The 21729-nt window shown below is 35.4% G+C and overlaps 1 protein-coding gene across 1 annotated transcript; it reads right to left on the minus strand.

Annotated features, from left to right (window-relative positions):
* Nucleotides 1-358: 358 nt before the first annotated feature.
* On the minus strand, nt 359-17311 carry LOC148597361 (uncharacterized). Its single transcript, XM_088564085.1, has 3 exons — nt 16276-17311; nt 7324-7793; nt 359-2212 (listed from the first exon to the last, which is right to left on the minus strand). Exons 2-3 carry the CDS (start codon nt 7778-7780, stop codon nt 1509-1511), a joined length of 1161 nt encoding a protein of 386 aa, XP_088420211.1. The 5' UTR covers nt 7781-7793; nt 16276-17311; the 3' UTR covers nt 359-1508.
* Nucleotides 17312-21729: the final 4418 nt, after the last annotated feature.

Below are 21729 nucleotides of genomic sequence, written 5' to 3' on the forward strand. Positions count from 1 at the left end.
ACACACAAACTATATGTATTTGCTAATCTTTTCTCGTTATTTTATTTACCCAATTGATATTAGTTGTTTTCTTCTTTTCTTTTCTTGTGCATGTTATTACTTTATATGCTTGTAGTATTCTCTGTGTAATAATGTAAGAAATGTAATTCATGGAAGAAGACTTTATAAGTTTAACTAACTTGTGTCCTATCCCATTTGTTCTAGTTGAGCAAATAAAATTGTTATAAACTAAACATAAATATCGTCAACGTCAAAATTATGACTAGAAGTGAAACACAAAAAAAAAAAACATGCAGACGCCGGGGCACTAACGGATTTCACATGTAGGGGCTATATTTCGATAACAGACACTCGTAAAAATGACAAAAACATTTATTTTTATTATCCATACAGCCTTAGCACACGCAGCAAATCACAATGATTATCATTTTCTGTCTTTTTTTTTAAATTTCAACCATGTCTTTGTTAGACTCTTTTGTGAGAGTTGGCAATACATTTTGGGATTATCATACCAAATACATGTAGTTTATCAATTATCAGATAGATGATAAATATTATACGAAACACAAAACAGTGAAATAATTCTCTTCTTGTGATTGTGTATTGTAATTATTATAAAGTAAGGTAGGGTCAACCTGTAATTGATTAAAAAACAAAACAAAACAAAAAACAAGAAATAAAACAAAAACAAAATAAAAAAAAACAAATAAAAAACAAAAACAAAACAAAAAAACAAAAAACAAAAAAAACATGTACATGGAGTGGTTTATAGTTTGTTTTAGAAACTTTTTCTTTCGGAATGTAGAATTATTTTGTTTCAGAATATAATATGTACAGGTACGTCTACAGATTCTTATTTAAAAAAAAATGGACTTCCTGTAATCGGGGGAAAATAAATGAATTCGGTTGATTCAGAAGTTCTGAGGCGTCTGTTATCTTTATGGCAGTGAGGTGAAAATAAGCAAATTGTTATCAATGTAATCTTGTTTGATATTAACCTATATAACCGGTATAATTACATTTACAGAAATTGCATTTTAACAACAGTGATTTGCATTATAAAACAATTATGGATTTAATACGCGGATACTCCTGCGAAGGGAAATTACCAAGATGCGGTATTACGGTGATGATCAGAATCATATAATAAATACAGGGCTAGGTATAATAACAGTGTTCCGTAAAAATGCCATAAAAAAACTACAGTCAGTAGGTAGACGAAACTGTTTACTTTTTCAAAGTTTTTGACTGGTTAGTTTAGGGGAAATAATCAGACTTCAAAAGCGCTTGTCAAAAATTACCAAAATATTTTTGGGTATGCAAACAAAAAAATGGGGTAGGGGAAAAAATTACATTTATTTAAGACTTAACACTTAGCTGCTAGTAAATATTTTTTGAAAGTGTTATTAAAGTGTAATATAAACAATTTTAAGTCGTATTTTTGCAATAATTTAAGTATATTATTGGGCGACGTCCCATATTCCTTAAATTTTTTTTCCCAATAAACTTCATAATAATCTCTTCATTGTACGTGAAAGTGCGTCATCACTGTTACTGTAGATACTAGATTCCGTAAGTGTGCGTTTCACCTGATTTGGTTTTGTATTTGTTGTTGCAATACTTGGGAAAGAAAGATGGTTTTCTGAAATACACTTTCTAATATCTGGTGGTGGCTTCTTCCGTGGAGACAGACTTGTAATAACGAAAGTTTCATCTTCAATACTATCTGTTTCATGATTTTCATTTGAGGGAGTGTTCTCCCCAGAACGTACGAGGCAGTTTGGTGTATCGCGCAAGTCCGGAAGTGAAACCGAGTTCCTCCTTGCCTTTCGTCTCATTGAAGGCGTGTGTTTACCAACCTGTCCGTTTTTCTCCGTCTTTTCGGAAATTGATGGCAAGATTAAATCGGGAGAAAATACAGTATTTGTACACTTTTTGCTACGGTGTTGTCTTGCAGAGTCAGAACTGGCTCCGTCGTCTGAATCATTGCCATCAGAATTGTCAAGTTTCAGACTTAGAAGCGAGTTATCTGATGTACGTTTCAACAATCTTTTCTTTGTTCGAGGGGAGTATATAGAGTCAACTGGATCGTTTTCCAAGTTGCGTTGTTTTTCTTTGATTTTCGCCTTTGGAATTTTCGCCTCATAATGTTCTATAAGTTTGATAAGCTTTTTATTCCCAATCTTTATTGAAATATGTAATGGCTTCTGACCTAAAACATTTAAAAAAAAACATTCCATTAAAAAATCAGTGCTGATATATTCGTACTATATGTTCGAAACAACATTTTGATAAAAACAGCTAAAGTTGGCAAAAAGTTGCAGAAACCACGTGCACGCAACGATTAAATTGGACCGATTTAGAAACTGTATGTCATTCTGACACTCCTTTTGTTCATGGCGTCCTTGATTATTTTACGAGTACGATTCGACGGTGCAACGTTGTTTACAAGAACGGAAGTTGAATTTCTGAATTGGTCCATTAGTGGTGGTCCGTGACCTGGGACCCTCATTTTCTGACCTTAGACCTTTAAAAATTGCAGGAACTTCAACCTTATTCAATAGAACAGCATAAGCATTGAATAGTCCAACACGCCTTCAAGTCAAGAAAGTAAATGTGGACTCTTGACCACGGCAAAAACAATTAACAATGTCCTTCAATAGGAGCAGGTAGTGACTTAAATGTACATGTATATACCCGTTCTCTTTAAGGAGGTTGACCTATACTCGAATTCACCTCAGACTGTTTGCAGTTTTTTTAGATTAATTTTTTTCATTACTCAAAAGTTCCTTTAAAAACTTGCCATTTTATTTATGTCGTTCTGTACTACAATTCTCATACAATTATTTCGCGTTCTTACCTCCAAGATTGAAAAAATTCAAAATTTATTCCCCGCCATATTTCTGCTCTTTACCTTTAATAAAAGAAAAAACCAGAAGATCCGAATGAAAATGCTACAACTGGTACTTAATATGAGACTTACCACATAAAGTATTGATTTAGCAGGGAACCAGAAATATAGCGGGGAATTAAGATATTTCAGCTCTTCAATTGTGAGGTAATAGGGAACATCTCAAAATACCCATAGAAACAAGATGGCGGATAAACTATACGTTCAGAGCAAAATTCTCGTAGGAAAAATAAATTTTGAATTTTTTCATTCTCGGAGGTAAGAACGAGAAATAATTGTATGAAAGTAGTAGAACAGAACAACATGAATTAAATGGCAATTTTTTAAAAGGAACTTATGAGTAATAAAAAAATTAATCTCAAAAAAACTGCAAACAGGCTGAGGTGAATTCGAGTATAGGGTAAGGGTAACAATTCTTACAAATCATTGGAGCGTTTGTATTCAGCTTTTTACATCAATGTCATGTAAGCATCAAAGTAACTTAGATTAATTTCATTCTGTGTCAAATGAAAGCTTGATAGCCTTTGCTGAAATTGAATATGATATGATACAAACATATCACCGACTTCATGAGTTACACTTATGTCCCTTACCCTAGGTCTACCTCCTTAAAACAAATCGTCGTTATAGAATCAATTTGTCAGGTTGATTCCTGTAATTTTCTAATAAATTGAGTTAGAAAGAAGTAAAGCAAAGGTACTGTTATTTAAGTTACGTAGACAAAACTATATTCGCGCAAAATGAATTCTTCTTAAATACAGTTTGTATACAAATCTGACACAACGTGCATACATGTAAAATTACCACTAATTCACTTTATTCAAAAACACAGACCAAATATCCAGTCGATTCTTGCACTTTTGAGATAAAATTTAAATATATTGTGTACGAAATTGACACTTTGCAAGAGTTATCTTTCTTGGTTTGATTGTTTCCTCTGGAGAATTATGTATAGTTATAGCTTATGAAAACCGAGAAAAAGAAAACGTTGTTCGTTCGTTGGGTATTTCTGCATCATGGATTATCTCTATATTTTATAAATATTGCTTTAATAGTCTCACTACTATATGTGTAATATGTTCCTTTAAATACCCTCTTCTATAATAAACTCTTTTCATTCATGATTAATCAGCCAACTTTAAACAAAGCTTATTTAAAATGAATGTGAAAAATATTTACATCAAAAGAAGGATTTAAGCTAACTATGTACAAAACTTAAGTCTTAATCTATGCGTTTCCAGTCATATATGTTGTATAAGCGTCTATAACGTGAAAGAGAATTTCTTATTTTGTCTTGCTCAACAAACTTTCAGCCAGTGTAAGCAACTGTAGATCAACACGAAATTCGAATAAAAATAAAAAAAAGTTGAGAAAAACGGCAATGAAAAAGGAGTGCAGACAAACGAACAGACGAATCAATGGACAGACGGACTCGGTGATCACTATATACATGCACATACATTTTTTTGTAAATGTATTGTATTTCATATCAGGCAAAGTCGAGTATACATTGTACATACATGTACATGTATATGAGCTATCTTGTAACATGATTTAGATATTATACATGTACTAGTAATGAGTGTTTTTTTTGGTTTCTGATTCCAAATTTTTAGACAAAATCAGCAAAATTTTTTTTTTCGAAACATTTGTCGAGTAGTGTGTGTTTTTTCTTCACGTACATGTATGTTATGAAACATGATTCGAATATCACCCCAATTGTTTGTTAGGGTTATGCCTTACGTGTCATTATAATACTGTATCTGCACGAATATACTACACAGCCAAAATGCTACAAATAAAAATCATATGAATCGACAGTGATATGATACATATGTTCATGTACATGTATGGCACGCCAAAATCATATTAATTCCGATGATATGATTTTATCATGATAGATAATAACATCTTATTTGAATTAATGTACTTGTGTACGGCGCACATTATCACACAAAAAAAATATCTGAATTTTTCATTCTTCATTATTAAAGTTTTGGCGTTCCATACATAACATGATCATATGTTATCACAACTACTGTATATGATTTTCATATGTATCCAAACCAAAATTGACATAATGAGAATCAAGTGATCAATATACAGTCTCTGGCAATCATGCGTAAATGTAATCGAGGGAAGTCACCCAATATTCCACTGGAAATAAAAAAAACATATTTCTAGAATAAAGGCTGGAAAAGGAAAGAGACGCACACACAACATAGATCATGAAATAACCAAATTAATACCTTCAAAGAAACAAAAGTAAATGAATAACACGGACTCCACTAAAAACAGGGGATATTGACCAATTGCACCGGTAGGGTAAGCGTTCTCGTTTTTTTGTCAAGGAAACCCAGCCGAGTTGCTCATTAAATGTTATTTCCGAGGGTAGACAAATGTGGACAGGTTGACCATTCCGCCGCATTACACGATTACATCTTTCATTTGTATCGAGTACCATTGGATTATCATATGTAGTATAATTGGCTTTGAAATAGACCAGCCTTACATGTAGGTATTGGATGAGCTGTATTTCAATTCAAGATATAGTAAATTTTAAATATTGTACAAGGTAGATTATCCTTAGGTACTGTTTATTGTAGGAGCTGTTTAACACTATGTCAAATCAAGATAGTAAATTTTATTTATTTCACATGCGACCCTTAACATAACGTTTAAATGTACATTCATTGCGTTTAATTCGAATTAAAGTTTACTTTTGTGATTTTTTTTCAAGTCTGAAAACGTTTCAAATGAGGAAGTCCGGGAAACACGCGGAGTCACGATACTAGTACATTTGTATATGTATTTCCCTTTGGAAACCCTAACAATAAATTTTTTTATAGGATAATAAATTGTAAAAAAAATAGTTAATGCTTTAATCTCCAAATCATCTACAGCAATCGAAATTGTTAGTTGGGGTTTAACGTCCGAGCAGCAATATTTCAGCTATATTCAGACAATGAACATGAAGTGGATGATAAAATGAACATGAAATGATGATGAAATGAAAAAAAAAGATTGGACACAAGGACAATAGGGTCAACAAATTTGATTGCCACTAGGAAAAGGGGGGATGGGTAAGGTCGGGCAATTTAGCCTCCTATGGCGGAGCGCAAAGGTTCCTACTCCTATTGAATACCACAGCAGGGTTCTTTAACGTGCGAGGAACGTGGCATCTTTCCCAACACGGTGCACCACTATGGTTTGCGGTCAGGTTTTCCGTATTATAGCCTGACAACCCCAGCATGTAACATGCCAGGGGTATCCCATTCCACCACCTGAGGCACACAACCCAGTTGCTCTGTGGGCAGAGCGCCCTAGCCCCCGGCTAAGGATCTGAGCACTATTTAGTCGTCTTTTACGACAAGCTTAGCGCTGTTGCAGGCCTATTCTTTTAACACCCGGACCTGCACGGGGCCAAACATTATCCAAACATATCTTGTGATGTAAAATCCAAACATTGTTTGAATGTTACATCACAATATATGTTTGGATATTTTCGATAGAAAAATAGAGGCATCGAAGCTGCCAAAATGGTGGGGTATTTCATATCACGTTTCGCCCACTGCCAAATTCTTACAGAATGACACTCAATACGATATAGGAGAAACTTACCATTACAACTCCATTCCTAGGTTGATTAAATTGCATTTTTATAGGTCGTAATCCGTTGAAAACAACATTATACAATGGTTCCGTATCATGAAGATGTTACTAAATTCTATATTGCAGATGCCCAGCAAGGTTTAGAAAATTGTGGAAAGGTAAAATGATACATCACATGAGCGTTTTCCAGGAGGTCTTTCTTCTTTATGTTACTACATGTATTTACAGTTGAAACTTGAACATATTACTAGATCTTAGATAATCAATGATGGCCAACAAATTACATACTGTGAAAGTACATTAATTCGTGGATACCAATTTTCGTAGATTAGGGTAGAAACACAAGTTCATGGATTCTTGAATTCGTGCATTGGAGGTTTTCAGTATACACATAAGTGGGAATCTCCTTTTCGTTGCGAACCAAAACCAAAATTCGTGGTTTAGCTAACTCACGAAATCAACGAAAATTGGTACTCAACGTACAATTAGTACTTTCATTGTATACATGTATAAGATTTATGACATTGTGAAAATGATAATTGATACATCACATGAGAATTCCTATAGTAGTGGACTCTTCTTTTGGTACTATTTATCATTAAGAATAAAAAAACAGTGAGCTCCAGGACCTTAGAAGCGTGGCTAAGCTCAGAGAGACAAGAAAGTTTCTCGAGGTACACTTTGTGAAAGATAAAATTTTTTGCAATATGTCCCCAAATTTTAGGGTTTTACATTTTGAACACGGGGTCCCCTTTGAAACTGCACCCATAAACATATTATTATATTAGTGCTTGTCTCACCATTGCTATTGTGAATTTCTAAAAGTCCAATTCCAGCCGGATGTTCGAGAATCCGTTTGGTCATTATACAGTCAATACTTTTAACGGCATGAGACAAAGCTGAGTTCCCATCGAAGTCAAATATTTCTAATCGAGTTGTTGGATCACTGATCAGATAGTCCGCTAGCGTAGATCTTCTTGCTATTAACGCATGCATAACGACAGTACGTCCGAGAGAGTCCTGTAAATTGAGATCAGCATTTCGGTCCACTAATAAATCTATAATTTCAAGTAAATATTTGTCGTGAATTTCACTGTGGCACAACGTCATAAGCGGCGTTTGTAAGTTGTCCGTTATGTCCCGGATGTTTACATTAAACTTTGGATTCTGTACTAAAATTTTAATCTTTTCTGTGTCACGTCGTTGTATGTATGTTTGAAGACTTTTAAGAAACTTTTCGTTTTCTGATTCACCCATTACTTCAATGCATCTGTGAAAAAGAAAGAAAAAATGTAAATTTTAGTATAGGACGTACAGTACATGTAAGTTATACCGTTTGGCGAGTAATTTACGCGGGACGCTAATGTTGGCGTATTTAGCGGTCTGTTAGCAACGCCAAAATGAATAGACCCTTTTGTGGTAAGTTGGTGAGCATTCTCAATATACACTTCCACGAAGTAGGGCTTGGGTAGAACAGAAGAATTTTCCTCGCGGAAGTGTATATTGAGCATGCTCTACGCATGCTCTTCGACTACCCCACCGTTAGCACAACAATGCTGCATAATATCCACTCTATGCTTCACTACTCAGTTCACCAAAAATTCTTGTATACATGTTCATTTTTGCCTCAAATTCGCCAAATATTTTGCCCGCAAAATATAATCTGCCGTTTCATGATAGTAAGTCAGTCAGATAGTTTAATGTACATGTATATCAGTGTATGAACTTACTTGTAATATTAAGGTATTAGGTCAAACAAACATGAATTGTACATTAAACATATTAAGTCCATACTCATAACGTCAGGCACCCCTTACATGTGTATGTGCGACAATTCCGGTTGTTTTGAATAGAAAACTACTGGCGAGCTGACACGTCCTACTCTTTGATGTGTAAACTGGCTCCTCTTTTTTATTTCTTGATCTCGTCAGTGGACTACAGAATAATTCAACATAAGTCAAACGCGGCAGCACTTTTTGAAGGTTAAAACATACTCCATTCATTACTGAGCAAGTGCATCCTGCATTATATTGGCACTTTAAAAGTCGGTGTGAGTGATGGATGTTTTAATATCAATGCAGACATCGCAGGCCTCACGCGGTAGGTCTTTGATCAAGTTCTATTTTTAACATAAAGAATAACTGGATCAAAGGTGTGCCTGAGTTGCAGAGGAACAATGACAGATAACTTTGGAATAGGTTAGTAACGGCTATTTTAAAAGGTCATGTTGACGATCTAAAATAGAACAAACGCTGTTTAAGACGATCAAACTATTTAATCAGAACCTCCGGTTAAAAATATATTCGTGTTGAGGAAGAGAAATCAAGAGAACAAAGATTCCACTGGAAATTAAAGGAATGTAATCCAGGGACAAAGACCAGACATGGAAAACTGACATATACAGCAAAGAACATAAAATAACCAAAATCATACATACGAAGTAACAAAAGTAAATGAGCAACTCGGACTCCACTAAAAACTGGGTCCATGGACCAGATGCGCCGGTAGGGTAAGCGTCATATGCTTTTATAGAAACATCAGCCGAGTAGCTCACAAAAAGTCAAGTCCAGGGTACACGAAAGAGAAAACAAATCAGTTTTCATGGTGGATATAGAATTGTAGTAACGATCCACGTGTTCATGTTGAGTGACGAACATAAAATTTCTGTAGTGATGACTTCCATCTTGTAGCAACATGACCAAATATAAGAAGCATAATTGTAATAAGTATGGGGTCCAGCGGCTGTTTAAAGCAGTTGAACGGAAGGGTCATACATGTATATAACAATGATAGATCTAGACCACTAGCCAGTGATTGACTACATAAACACGTATACATTGTGAGAAAATATCAAAGTTGAAACATATTTTACGTGCAATAAGGTGACCACGTAGCAATGTAAATAATGCATACGAAAATAAATTCTAAAGGTACAAAGTAACAGACAAGATTAAACAGTTTTGACGTGGGAAAATATCTTACGTCGGACTGTCGCTGTATTGAGAAAATACCATTGTTGCATGTACAAGTATGTGAAGGATAAATCCGGTAACATTTTTACACAGGCAAATATTTGTTCACGTGAAATTCATGTTAATCGAGCTTCACGTGAAATTCATGTAAAATTCACATGAAATTAACATGATGTTCACATAAAATTCAATACACACGAATTTCATGTAAACATTTTGTGTGAAATTCACGTGAAGGCTCCATTCACCCGAATTTCACGTGAACTGTGTCACTTAGTTTCTTTGCTCAATTCAGCTGAAAATCATGTGAAATTCGTGTGAAAATTACGTGAAATTCGTGTGAAAATTATGTGAAATAATTTTGTCTGTGTAGATGCGAACTTTGCCTTCGTGCGATTATTCTTTAGATTATTTTACAACATTTTACCCTCTGTAGAAACGATTATCATGGCTCAGTTTCCTTTTAAACAGATCGCTGCAGTTAGGCAATCTCATTGCTGATTTTGTTTACCATCTACATGGAAACAAACCTAATTCATTTGTAAATCTTATTGAATTTAATCAGGTTATGTGAAAAAGGCAGAGCCAAGGTCCCTTATCAATTTGCAAAATTTATGAAAATAGCGTATTGTTTAGTTCGAATTCAAGATTAAAATGTGTTTATCAAGAAGTTTTTTTATATCCCCCTTAAAAAAGTCTGGATTTGCAATTGTGTGGCCAGTCTTATTTTTTTCTACAAAAGTCGCTCACTAAGGATCAGGCGCACTTAGGACATCCTGTACGTGTATAAGCAATCACTCCCATTTTTTCAGCAAAAAGGGTTGGCAGGATAAATACATGTACATGTAATCATGGGAGCTGACGTTAGAATTACTTACAATGTACCAATTTTCTTAATTCGTGTCCGATTGTTGTCACATCGTTGAAATTAGATAAACATTTATTTCATTTGTGTGTGTGTGTGTGTGTGTGTGTGTGTGTGTGTGTGTGTGTGTGTGTGCTTTAACAGATACAATTATGTGACGCGAAGTCAAACTACATGTAGCAATGATGGATTAAAAAAAAATAAAGGGATTCCAGGCTGTTATTTACTCATCATTTGGCAAATTCTGCTCAAAATAAACACAATTTTTCGGCAAAAAGGGGAATAGCGTTCGTATCCCTGGACCATACTTATCCCCTGGACCAGCCACTGTACCAGTGACATTATACTTCGACCTTGATACAGAATTATTAGATAATTGGCAAATTAAGTGGTGTGCAACTACATACACATTAAAATTTTGTACAATTGGTACATGTACATGTATCATTACATGTAGTTAAGGGGTAAAACTACATGTACATTTATATGAACATGTATATACTACAACATTTCAGTTATTCAGTCTTGTACATGTACAAATGTAGTTACAAATATTTTATACATGTATTACAAAATGTATGACCTTGGTAGTGAAAGGTACATTGTAAACCACTCAGCAAGGTACTGTTTTGTTAAATTGCATTTTAGTTAAAACATTTTGCAATAAAATTTTTGTGATTTTGATTTAACCAGGTTGATTAGATTTCGCCAAAAATTACCACAGAAAACATGAAACACTCCCTGAAAGGATATTTTGGTACCTTTTTTGTACATAACTAATATAATATTATAATACATAATACAAGCTTGTACGTTGTCAGCAATTCAACTTCCCGGAAGAACTAACTTCTGGCTATCAACAGTGGACATTAAGGTTCAAAATTTAGAAACTGGCGGATTAAGAAGATTTTGTATCTTTAATCTTTAGTAAACAGAACTTTCAACCTAATAGTTGACCACAAGAACTTTAATCGGTTTGAATTACAACGTGAAGATCAAGATCTACTTGGAATTTCTTTAAGGGGCCTTAGGGGTCCAATATACCTGTAATAACCGTCTGACACCCAAACAAAAGGGTGAATTCGATTTTTGTGTAATTTGTCTTTTTTTTTTGTTCTCTCTCGCTCGATAAAAAAAAATATTATTGTCATTTTTGAACAGGATCAAGTTTTATTACATTTCGCCGATGAGAATTAGCTCGGCATACTTCTGCTTATATTGTAAATAACAAGTATGTCAACCGAAAGTTAGCGCAATTAAAAGGTTTTTCCTTAGTTTATCTATAAATAAAATAATATGGCTTACATTGATGGCAATGCTGTCCACATTCATGTTTACATTGAGCGAGAAGGTGATGGTGGCCCAGGTTTAAAACGACTTATGAACTGAGTGTTATTGTTAAGAAAAGTAACGAAAGATTTCGCTCTTAGTCAGGTAAAGAGTTTCGGATTCGGCTGAAATGCAAACAGCAGTTGTTTCAATGAGCTAGCACGTCAACTATTCAATTGAATGACTATAAAAAAAGTTGAAATCTGTCGTATGGAGACCTACTTATAGTAAAACACGAAATACCGTACAATGAACATGTACATGCACCAATCGGAACTCAAAGCGCTATCGGACCAAAAATTCCAGGTTTTAGGTTGAGAATAGGCGGGATTCGAACAAGACCTGAATGTTTTTCGTTTAGTTATACAATACAATACAACAATAACTTTTTGCAACATATTGTTTGTTTGTTTGTTTGTTTGTTGGGGTTTAACGTCCGAGCAGCAATATTTCAGCTATATTCAGACGATGAACATGAAATTGATGATAAAATGAACATGAAATGATCATGAAATGATGAAATGAAAAAGGGATGGGACACAAGGACAATTGGGTCGACAAATTTTGATTGCCACTGAAAATAGGGAGAGATGGGTAGGGTCGGGCAATTTAGCCTCCTGTGGCGGAGCCCTATGGTTCCTACTCCGGGAGAATACCACAGTAGGGTTCTTTAACGTGCGAGGAACGTGGCATCTTTCCCAACACGGTGCACCACTATGGTTTGCGGTCAGGTTTTCCGTATTATAGCCTGACAATCCCAGCATGTAACACGCCAGGGGTACCCCATTCCACCACCTGGGGCACACAACCCAGTTGCTCTATGGGCAAAGCGCCCTAGCCGCCGGCTAGGGTTCTGAGCGCTATTTAGTCGCCTTTTACAACAAGCTTAACGCTGCTACAGGCCTATTCTTTTAACACCCGGACCTGCACGGGGCTTGCAACATATTACAACGTAAATGTACACTTACAGTATTGTAAACACTGAATCAATATAATGCTCACATAATTCGGAGATTCAACCCTCAGGAAAAATGTGTTTTCAAGCAGAGAACGCTTACCCTACCAGTGCACCTGGTCCATGCTCCCAGTTTTTAGTGGAGTCTGAGTTGCTCCTTTGCTTTTGTTACTTTGTATGTATGATTTTAGTTACTCTATGTTCTTTATTGTGTATGCCTGTTTTCCATGTCTGGTCTTTGTCCCTGGATTACATTCTTTTGATTACCACTATAATCTTGGTTCCCTTGATTACTCTTTCATACCTTAGTACTTACACTGTTACATGTACGTATGCAAGTCATTAGATACATACTTCATCAGTCTATCGATGCATAATTACATTGTACTTAGTATACAGAAATCAAAGGCTTTAAATATTCATTTATTTGATCGATAATTTCAATTTAACTTTTTGCCTTCATGTAAAACAAATACGTGTATGCTTAACTTAGCATATATTCATATGTATTTCGTATATTAAAGTCAATTTACAATCAAGCTGTAAAGTTTTGAAATACGACCATACTTATTATACCCATACAGTATTGTTGCCAAGTGGTTAAGTCATGTTACTCTCAGATTTGTCCCTATCTCTTCCATAGCCTACATGTACGTGTAAGTATAACCGCTATCCGATTTACTAACATATCATTCCGCTATAGGTTGAATGCTCTGTTAAAAAGGACGGAAATAATTTCTAAAGAAAAAAAAAACATTCAAGACTAACATGTACGGCGTAATCAGAAAATTTAAAAGAGGGATTTCAAAGAGTTTTTGAACAAAGGGAGAAGACTCCAGGTTATAATATTTGCTCATTTATGGCCGAAATGTGCAACAACAATTGGGTCCGATTCTCGATCGGACACCCTGGATCAGCCACTGGCAATGCTAAACATAAATGAGACGCTCTTTCCATTGTACTGTAGTGAATAGTTAATATAATAAAAAGAGTTGAGTTTTAGAGCTGATCACTGCGAAAGAGATGTAAAAGCTTTGAAATACAATGTAGCCAACATATCGTGCACGTATGTATGTCCATGAAATAGAGCCGGTCATTCTTCCGTCTGTTTCAACTGGTTCAAATTCTTAATTTTTTTTAAGAATAATTTTACATAGACTTTCCACAGTGGAACATACTATAAGTATTGTATTTATATATGGCGATTAAACCTGTATACGTAAACAAGTTTTGGATTTGCATAATTTACATTTAGGAGTTATTGGCCTTAACGTCTACGAATTAAGCGCTTGCAAGGTTGAATATTTATTCTGTAATGAAAACACAATATATAATATTAAAATCATTTCAGAAAAGCGATAAACTTTGTATTTTCAAGTAACCCAATTGCCAGGACAATTATAGTCCTTAATTTGTTTCCCTGGGGACTGGGATTTCATCAAGCAGCAAGGACAGACAATCGCCGGAGTTACTTGGCAACTAGATCTTTAAGCCAATCGTTAGTCTTACATTTGTAGCGATATTAGATTCTGATGGGACACAACAATGTTAATAGCCTAACAGAATGATAAACATTTTATCACTTTGTAGTTTTAGGTAATTAAAAATTAATAAAAGATATATGGAGATTATCAATATTTAAGCCCTATCCGTCAATTTGTTAATGTTAAAACAACACATTCCATAGATACATGTACATGTAAGTAGCCAGCAACAATAAATGAAGTGAGAAAGCAAAACCAGATTTGTACAAGTACATTTGTCTTATATGGTATGGTTTCATGATCATGTTAAGTTAGGTTGATGATAAAAAAAACCCTGGTTGTTTAAAGTACAGATTACATGCATTTAGATGGTTTACTGTCGCATTTGTATGTAAAGAATATTAAAAAGCGTTTGGATTTTAAAAAAATACGTTTGAATGCATAGACGAATCCAAGGGGTGGAATGCCCACCCTATATTGGAAAATTGTTGTTGGTTACATGGAAAGAAAACTGGAAAATTACGGGAGCGCCAACCCCTAACCCCCCCCCACCCCCCGCTTTTCAGAATTTATTAACACGCCACTTGGATGTACATGCACTAGTTTTATTTTCTTCCCTTTTTTCACGCAGTCTTAACTGAATTGGCCGTACAACCCAAACTTTTGAATATTCGCCAAAAACAATCTGTCCGTAGAAATAATTCTGAAAGTCGGAAGTGAAAAAAATATATTAGTCTTGTTCTGGTTTTAACATACCCTCCCCTTTTTTTCATTATTTGTTATAAACTAATTATACAACGTGACTCAATAGCGGGAGAATAAAATTTCTTTTGATATATTTTGTTTTCTTGCACCCAAACAAATGCATATCCGCTATAGAAATAGGAACAAAATAATTCAAAACAGCTCAAACATGGAACTATAGTTCTATTCAGTGTTCTCTAGTTCTAACCACCACCTCCCACCCCCGCAAGCACATACATGCATGTATACATTCATAAACACATATTTCATAGTCTGAAAGATACCTGTAGTAATAAATGGCGGATCCAGGGGAAGGTTTTTTTTGGGGGTGTGGGGGGTTAAACCGCCCCTTCTATTGGAAAACTGTGTTAATGGTGTGCAAAATAAGGACAAGCAAAAATAAGTAGATGATAGCTTGGACCCAATGCACCTTATCACGTTTTTTTCGATTTTTTTTACCCCTCCCCCTTTTGAACAGTTCAAGAATTCACCCTTGTAACCTTTAGACAAAAATAATTAACAAATGACACTTAGACATTTTTTTAGCTTTAACCGTCCATTAAATATTTTCCAAAAAAAAAAGGTAAAAGGACGAGAAATCAAAGGGTCGAATGTTGTTGCTCTACCAGAAACAAACCCACACACTAACATGTACCATACTTATTAACCCATCTGAACTCATGATTAAGGCGTCCAATTACTTAAACATTTGGATTAATTCGTCTTAAACGTATAACAATACACACTAGTAGAAAAGGGCACACATTCAGCAAACAAACACCCACACACATGTAGTCTAAAAACACGTCTAAACAAAAGAGAAATGGCACACACATAAAATTGAGAGGAATAATTATTAAAGTAAATTCAACAATACTGTATTTCAAAACACCGGCTAAAAACGAGATAAAATTTAACATTGGTGAAGATATATGTTCCTAATTTTATATCATATTATATGTCGATACATTCCCGCCCCCAATTAACACGAACAGAATTCTAAACATAAATCTGACAACATCAAATATGACAAAGACCTCAAACAGTGTGATCTAAATCCTTTGATTGACGTATTACCAAACACTATTTAAAAACGAAAGAAAGGGAAAATAATAAGTTTTAACAAAACCATCCATGTAAACATACACAGGGATAGATCCAGAAAATTTGAAAAAAAAAATGGGATACCAATAAAAAAATTGGCGTTCCAGGCTATTATTTGTTAATTTTTGCCCAAGTATTGCACGAAATCTCCAACAAAGTGGGTGGTTCTGACCCCAGAACCACATCCCCTGGATCCACGACAACACATACATACACACAATTGCAAAAATCTGTCTAAACCGTCTTTAAAGTAATTACAGAACAGGATCAAAAGACGAGAAAATCAAATATATTTTTACCTTGATGTAAGTAATCTTCTCAGTCTTAGTCCAAGTACTGTGTACTGTATCAAATCGAACTCTTAATGTAATATTAACCACTCATCAACCTATACAGAAACGTTACGTGTAATGAAACATTAATTTTAATTGTTTTACACGTCCTCACAGTCACTGCCGGTGTTAAGATTGTATGACCGTTTTAACAACTGAATTATTCCGACTTTATTAAAATCAATCCTCTACTAATCCAGTTTATATGGTGCAACGATCAATAAATGTTATATACAGAACGTTTGTCTGGGTAGGGGAGGGTCGTGCTGGGGTCAAATTGTCAACAACACAATACATACATGTACATGTTTGTCATATTGATTAAATTCAAGCGAAGATGGGTTCATATATATGTACATGTGTTTTGAACAATTCAATACGTTAGTGTAAATCAAAAACGAAATAGACACGTATTTTATTCCGGACATTTGCTTGAAGTGAAAAAAAAGTTTGTTTGTTTGTTTGTTGGGGTTTAACGTCCGAGAAGCAATATTTCAGCTATATTCAGACGATGAACATGAAATGGATGATAAAATGAACATGAAATGAAAAAAAAAGAAAGGATGGGTCACAAGGATAATAGGGTCGACAAATTTTGATTGCCACTGGAAAAAGGGGGGTGGTTAAGGTCGGGCAATTTAGCCTCCTGTGGCGGAGCGCAAAGGTTCCTACTCCTATCGAATACCACAGCAGGGATCTTTAACGTGCGAGGAACGTGGCATCTTTCCCAACACGGTGCACCACTATGGTTTGCGGTCAGGTTTTCCGTATTATAGCCTGACAACCCCAGCATGCAACACGCCAGGAATACCCCATTCCACCACCTGGGGCACACATCCCAGTTGCTCTGTGGGCAGAGCGCCTAGCCCCCGGCTAGGTTTCTGAGCACTATTTAGTCGCCTTCTACGACAAGCTTAGCGCTGCTGCAGGCCTATTCTTTTAACACCCGGACCTGCACGGGGCTGAAAAAAAAAAAAAAAAAAAAAAAAAAAAAAAAAAAAAGAAAAGAAAAGAATACTTCTAAAAAAGAGATTTCAGGGGAACAAAACCTTAGATTCAAACCCCTCGTTTTCAAAGTGTCTAGATCCATCTCTGTGCTGTGTTGACCGCCTAAGAATCATGTGAAATTAGAATTGCAAGAGAAATGGAAAGGTTCCATACTTACATTTTGATTGATTGATTGATTGATTGATTGTTGGGGTTTAACGTCCGAGCAGCAATATTTCAGCTATATTCAGACGAACTTACATTTTGTAACTCGCGTTCGGTGGTAAGGTACGGAACGTAAGACATCACACATGTATTTATGAATGGAACATACATCTACATGTATTGATCTTATAGTTAAAGATATTGAGATGGTAAAATAAGAGTTGTCTTGCTTAAGAAAATAAATAGTGCATTCCATTGTCAAAGGATCTTTGCTACTGGAGGAAAGGTTACAAACGTATACTCAGAAGCTACATTATATTAGAAATAAAACAGTTGTGATATTCCGACCCATAAATACATGTAAATGTATCTATTACATCCTGCATGATTAAGTGGACAGCTACTTAATGTGGATACAAATGAATTAAGAATGCCTGGATTATTCCATAATTGTGCAACATACAGAAATGGACAGTGTGTTTAAGAGACAACATCGCTACCAAAAAGTGGGAAAAATAGCCAAAGCTTTGTGAAGTTACGGTCAAACCTGTTCTATAATAAACGCTTATCACATTTTCAGCGATTTTTGTACCTGTCTGATCCAACATACATGTACTTGTACCTTCCTGTCCTAAATGTATATGTAGATTACCTTTGTAAATGTCAATTCAATTCAATACAAAAATACCAATCATATTAATATTGAAAATTTCTATATGTTGTACACGTGTTTCAAGGAGCAACCTCTCGTCAGAACCATTACTAATACAATCAAATACATGGGAAGGTATTAAATCCAACTTTTTATTGTATACAAGAAGTACTCAAAACCAGAACTATCGAAATAGGAAGCCAAATTCATCAGAAAGGGATTTTAACGGGTCAGTACAAAGAATGAAGCCTCAGTGTTTTAGGGATTTTGAAATTTGTAACACTGCAAATTTTGATAAATAATATACATGTATAATGTATTTTAGGGTCAGACAAGTTTGACTCCTGGGTTGATGATTACCCTCGGTCCATCAACAGTGATATCGACCCTGTGACATTGATTATTAAATACAGAAATGCTGTACACGTGTTTCAAGCAGTATAACCTCTCACCAGCAGCGTCAAATCCAAATGCATAGGAAGATCCGAATCAAATGTTTATTATTTTCAAAGGTCGTTCAAAAATTACCTTCCCCTGCCCCTCCTCCCCAAGTTTGTCGTAGAAACTAGCCTTCAATAGTGTATAAAAGAATAAACTACATGTAACACTTTTGTCAAAATATAAACATGTAATTTTACAACAAAATATGAATAACATGTATTCCTACAGAAAGACAATATCGTACATGTACATGTATGTGTCCGAGACATATCACCTTTAATCACAATACCAAAGTGTATATGGGTAAGGTTTTCCCAATTGGCTGACTTATTGGTCCAAGGCAAGCCATATTGAACTGAGGAGCAACAATATGGCCTGCCTTGGAACGAATAACTGGTACATGTACATGCGATACATGTACATGCTCATAATATAAAAACCTTACCAAGTTACACTATAATATTGTGAGGTTAAGGTGATACATTTGTATGTCTTTGACACATACATGTACATGTACATCGATCGATAGTCTGTAGGAGTGATTATGTCTTACCAGTCTAATATGTAATATTGCATGGCAATGCCTTATTGGAGTGGGCAAAATCAGACGAACCAAGCCAATATGACGTATCAGAATGTGACGACTCTATTCGCTACACTGCTCCATCGGATCAAATTGATGCAAGGAAGATAACGTAAACTTATAGAAGGGTCTGAAAAACTATGTTAGAACTGTCGAATTTGCGATGCAAATTTTTAGTCGTACCCTCCGCGGGACTCAAACTCGTACCGCTGTGACATCTATGGCAACACCGGCTGCACAAAGTCCAGCGCCCTAGACCACTCGGCCAGCTAGGCTATCAAAATACAGCTTTCACTGGCCGGGTCATTCCTCCTCGTAGGAATAATCTAGGGCTCTAACTTAGTACACGATGTATTGTAGTAAGGGACAGTAAACTTATAGAAGGGTCTGAAAAATTCCAACGATGTTAGAACTGTCAAATTTGCGATACAAATTTTTGGTCGTTCCTTCCGCGGGACTCGTACCGCTGTGACATCTATGGCAACACCGCCTGCACAAAGTGCCTCCTCGTAAGATTAATCTAGGGCTCTAACTCAGTACACTATATATGGTAGTACGGGACCCTTCCACAAGTTTACGTTATCTTCCCTAATTTGATCCGATGGAGCAGTGTAGCGAATAGAGTCGTCACATTCTGAGACGTTTGTATAATATTGATTTGTTGTGACATGCATCATTAATTTGATCCTCTATCCTACATAGTAACACCTAGATGAACTGTCTAAACCGAAAACCTGTGAGATAAAAACATTTCACAATCGGCAAGTGTTCCCTTTCTTTTCCTTTTAGAAGGCTTAACCGCAGTGACGGATCCAGAGTATAGTTTCGGTGTTTGACACCCTGGCCCACTTTGTTGGAAGCTAAAAAAATATTCGTTCAGTTAGGGCAAATATGAACCAATGATAGCCTGGATTCCCCTACTTTTCTAAATCTGTGTTGTAACACCCCTTCCCCTTTTTTAATAATGCTGGCTCTGCCCTTGTACTTTTAGTGTCTAAACTCAAGACATTTTACACACAATGCATATAATTTACAGATTTTATGAACCCATTGTGTCTTATGAATATTTTACCTGTCAATGTAATAACTGTTGTACTCAAACGTAACTAAGAAATATTAAATCAATTCAAATTCGTCGAATACTTTCCCTTGAACAACCGGGTACAACCATTGTATGTAATTAAATAACAAGATCTTCGTTATTCAGAAATCAATAGCCTTACATGCATGGTTCTACATGTAATTAAACCCTGGTATCCAATAATAGTCCTTCGATGCGAGGAAACATAAATGTAATCCATGTCTCGGTTGTTTTCTTCATGACAGTGCCTAGTGGGCTGGGTGGGTCTAGAGACTGAGAGGAGTTCCTGTAAAAGGTGGTTCAAGGCTATTGATTGCACATTTTAGGCCAAACTTTGCTCGAAATTAACCAAATTTATAAACAAAAGGGGGGTTGAACCCCCGGAACCAGCCATGGATCCGCATCTTGCGGTTGACCCCGTGACCCATTTTTATATCCCTGGTTTCTGAGTAGTTTCAGTACCAGGATGTCAGTTGGTACACTAACGTAAGTTATAGATTTTTTTTTCCTTTTCAAGTTAGCACTCACGTTCACATGTACAAACTAAAACGTTGCGCACGTTACACGTATTGCTACAAACTCTGAATAGTTTCTTAATCGCGGCTAGAAACTATCCTCTTTCACAAAATAAACTTCATGGATATTAAATATAAGATAAACCCCTATTCAAAAAGTGAAGTTTTTTTTTATTATTACGATTCAATTTTTTTTTAAATATCAGTTAAAAATACGACGTCTAACGTTACAAAATCCACTTGCATCTTATTACACATCGCTTGAAACCTATTCAATTCTGCTCTAGACGGGCTGAAATTGTACTCATATCATACATATCATGACTTTGAAGTGGTCCTGACGTCAGTTATTTAACGCAAAGTCAATAAAATGGCGGCGCCAATCTACAAAAGTACCGTCACATTGACTCCAGAATGGCGATACTTTTCACTGCCCCAACATGCACTGAGAAAGCGACACGTTACAGCTTCGATTACATCGGCAAAATACACTGATATGTTGCGAATCATTAAAATATACATTGTGTAGCAATAAAAAGCCAAAATATCTCACAGAAGAGATTCTGTCAGCTTTGTCCAGACCAACCCAAGTAAAAAAATCGCCATCTTGAGATACCGTTATTTTTATTTTGCAAAATAAAAATAACGATATCTCAAGTTCTAGATTTTGAAAACATTTAGATATTTCATACAATGAAGGGCAGATATATTTCTGAGCTGCAGTGTACATGTATGTTTTGACCTACGAAGTGGTGTTTAATGCAGATCTGTCAGCTTAATTAAAATTTCGATTTTGATAGTGGAGGCAACTGTGTTTGGAAGTCTCAGTACAATTTGGAAATAATAAGTACTTATTGCATTTTGCAGCCTCACATCTTTATATTACACAAAAAGATTACAGTAATTCTAAATACAAATCTACACGGAAACATATATGAATAATAGGGTAATTAATTGAAAAGAGTAAATAATCAAAATATGATCACAAGTGGCGAAG

This window comes from Perna viridis, chromosome 15, assembly GCF_037379345.1.
Source record: "Perna viridis isolate PV_CMFRI_1.1 ecotype Kerala chromosome 15, ASM3737934v1, whole genome shotgun sequence".
Classification (NCBI taxonomy): Eukaryota; Metazoa; Mollusca; class Bivalvia; order Mytilida; family Mytilidae; genus Perna; species Perna viridis.

Excerpts from the sequence above, each read along its gene's own strand:
- LOC148597361 (XM_088564085.1), bottom strand. The coding sequence starts at position 7,780 with ATGGGTGAATCAGAAAACGAAAAGTTTCTTAAAAGTCTTCAAACATAC. Across the intron at positions 2,213-7,323 it reads AGAAATTCACAATAGCAATG|GTCAGAAGCCATTACATATT; the intron begins GTGAGACAAGCA and ends TAAATGTTTTAG.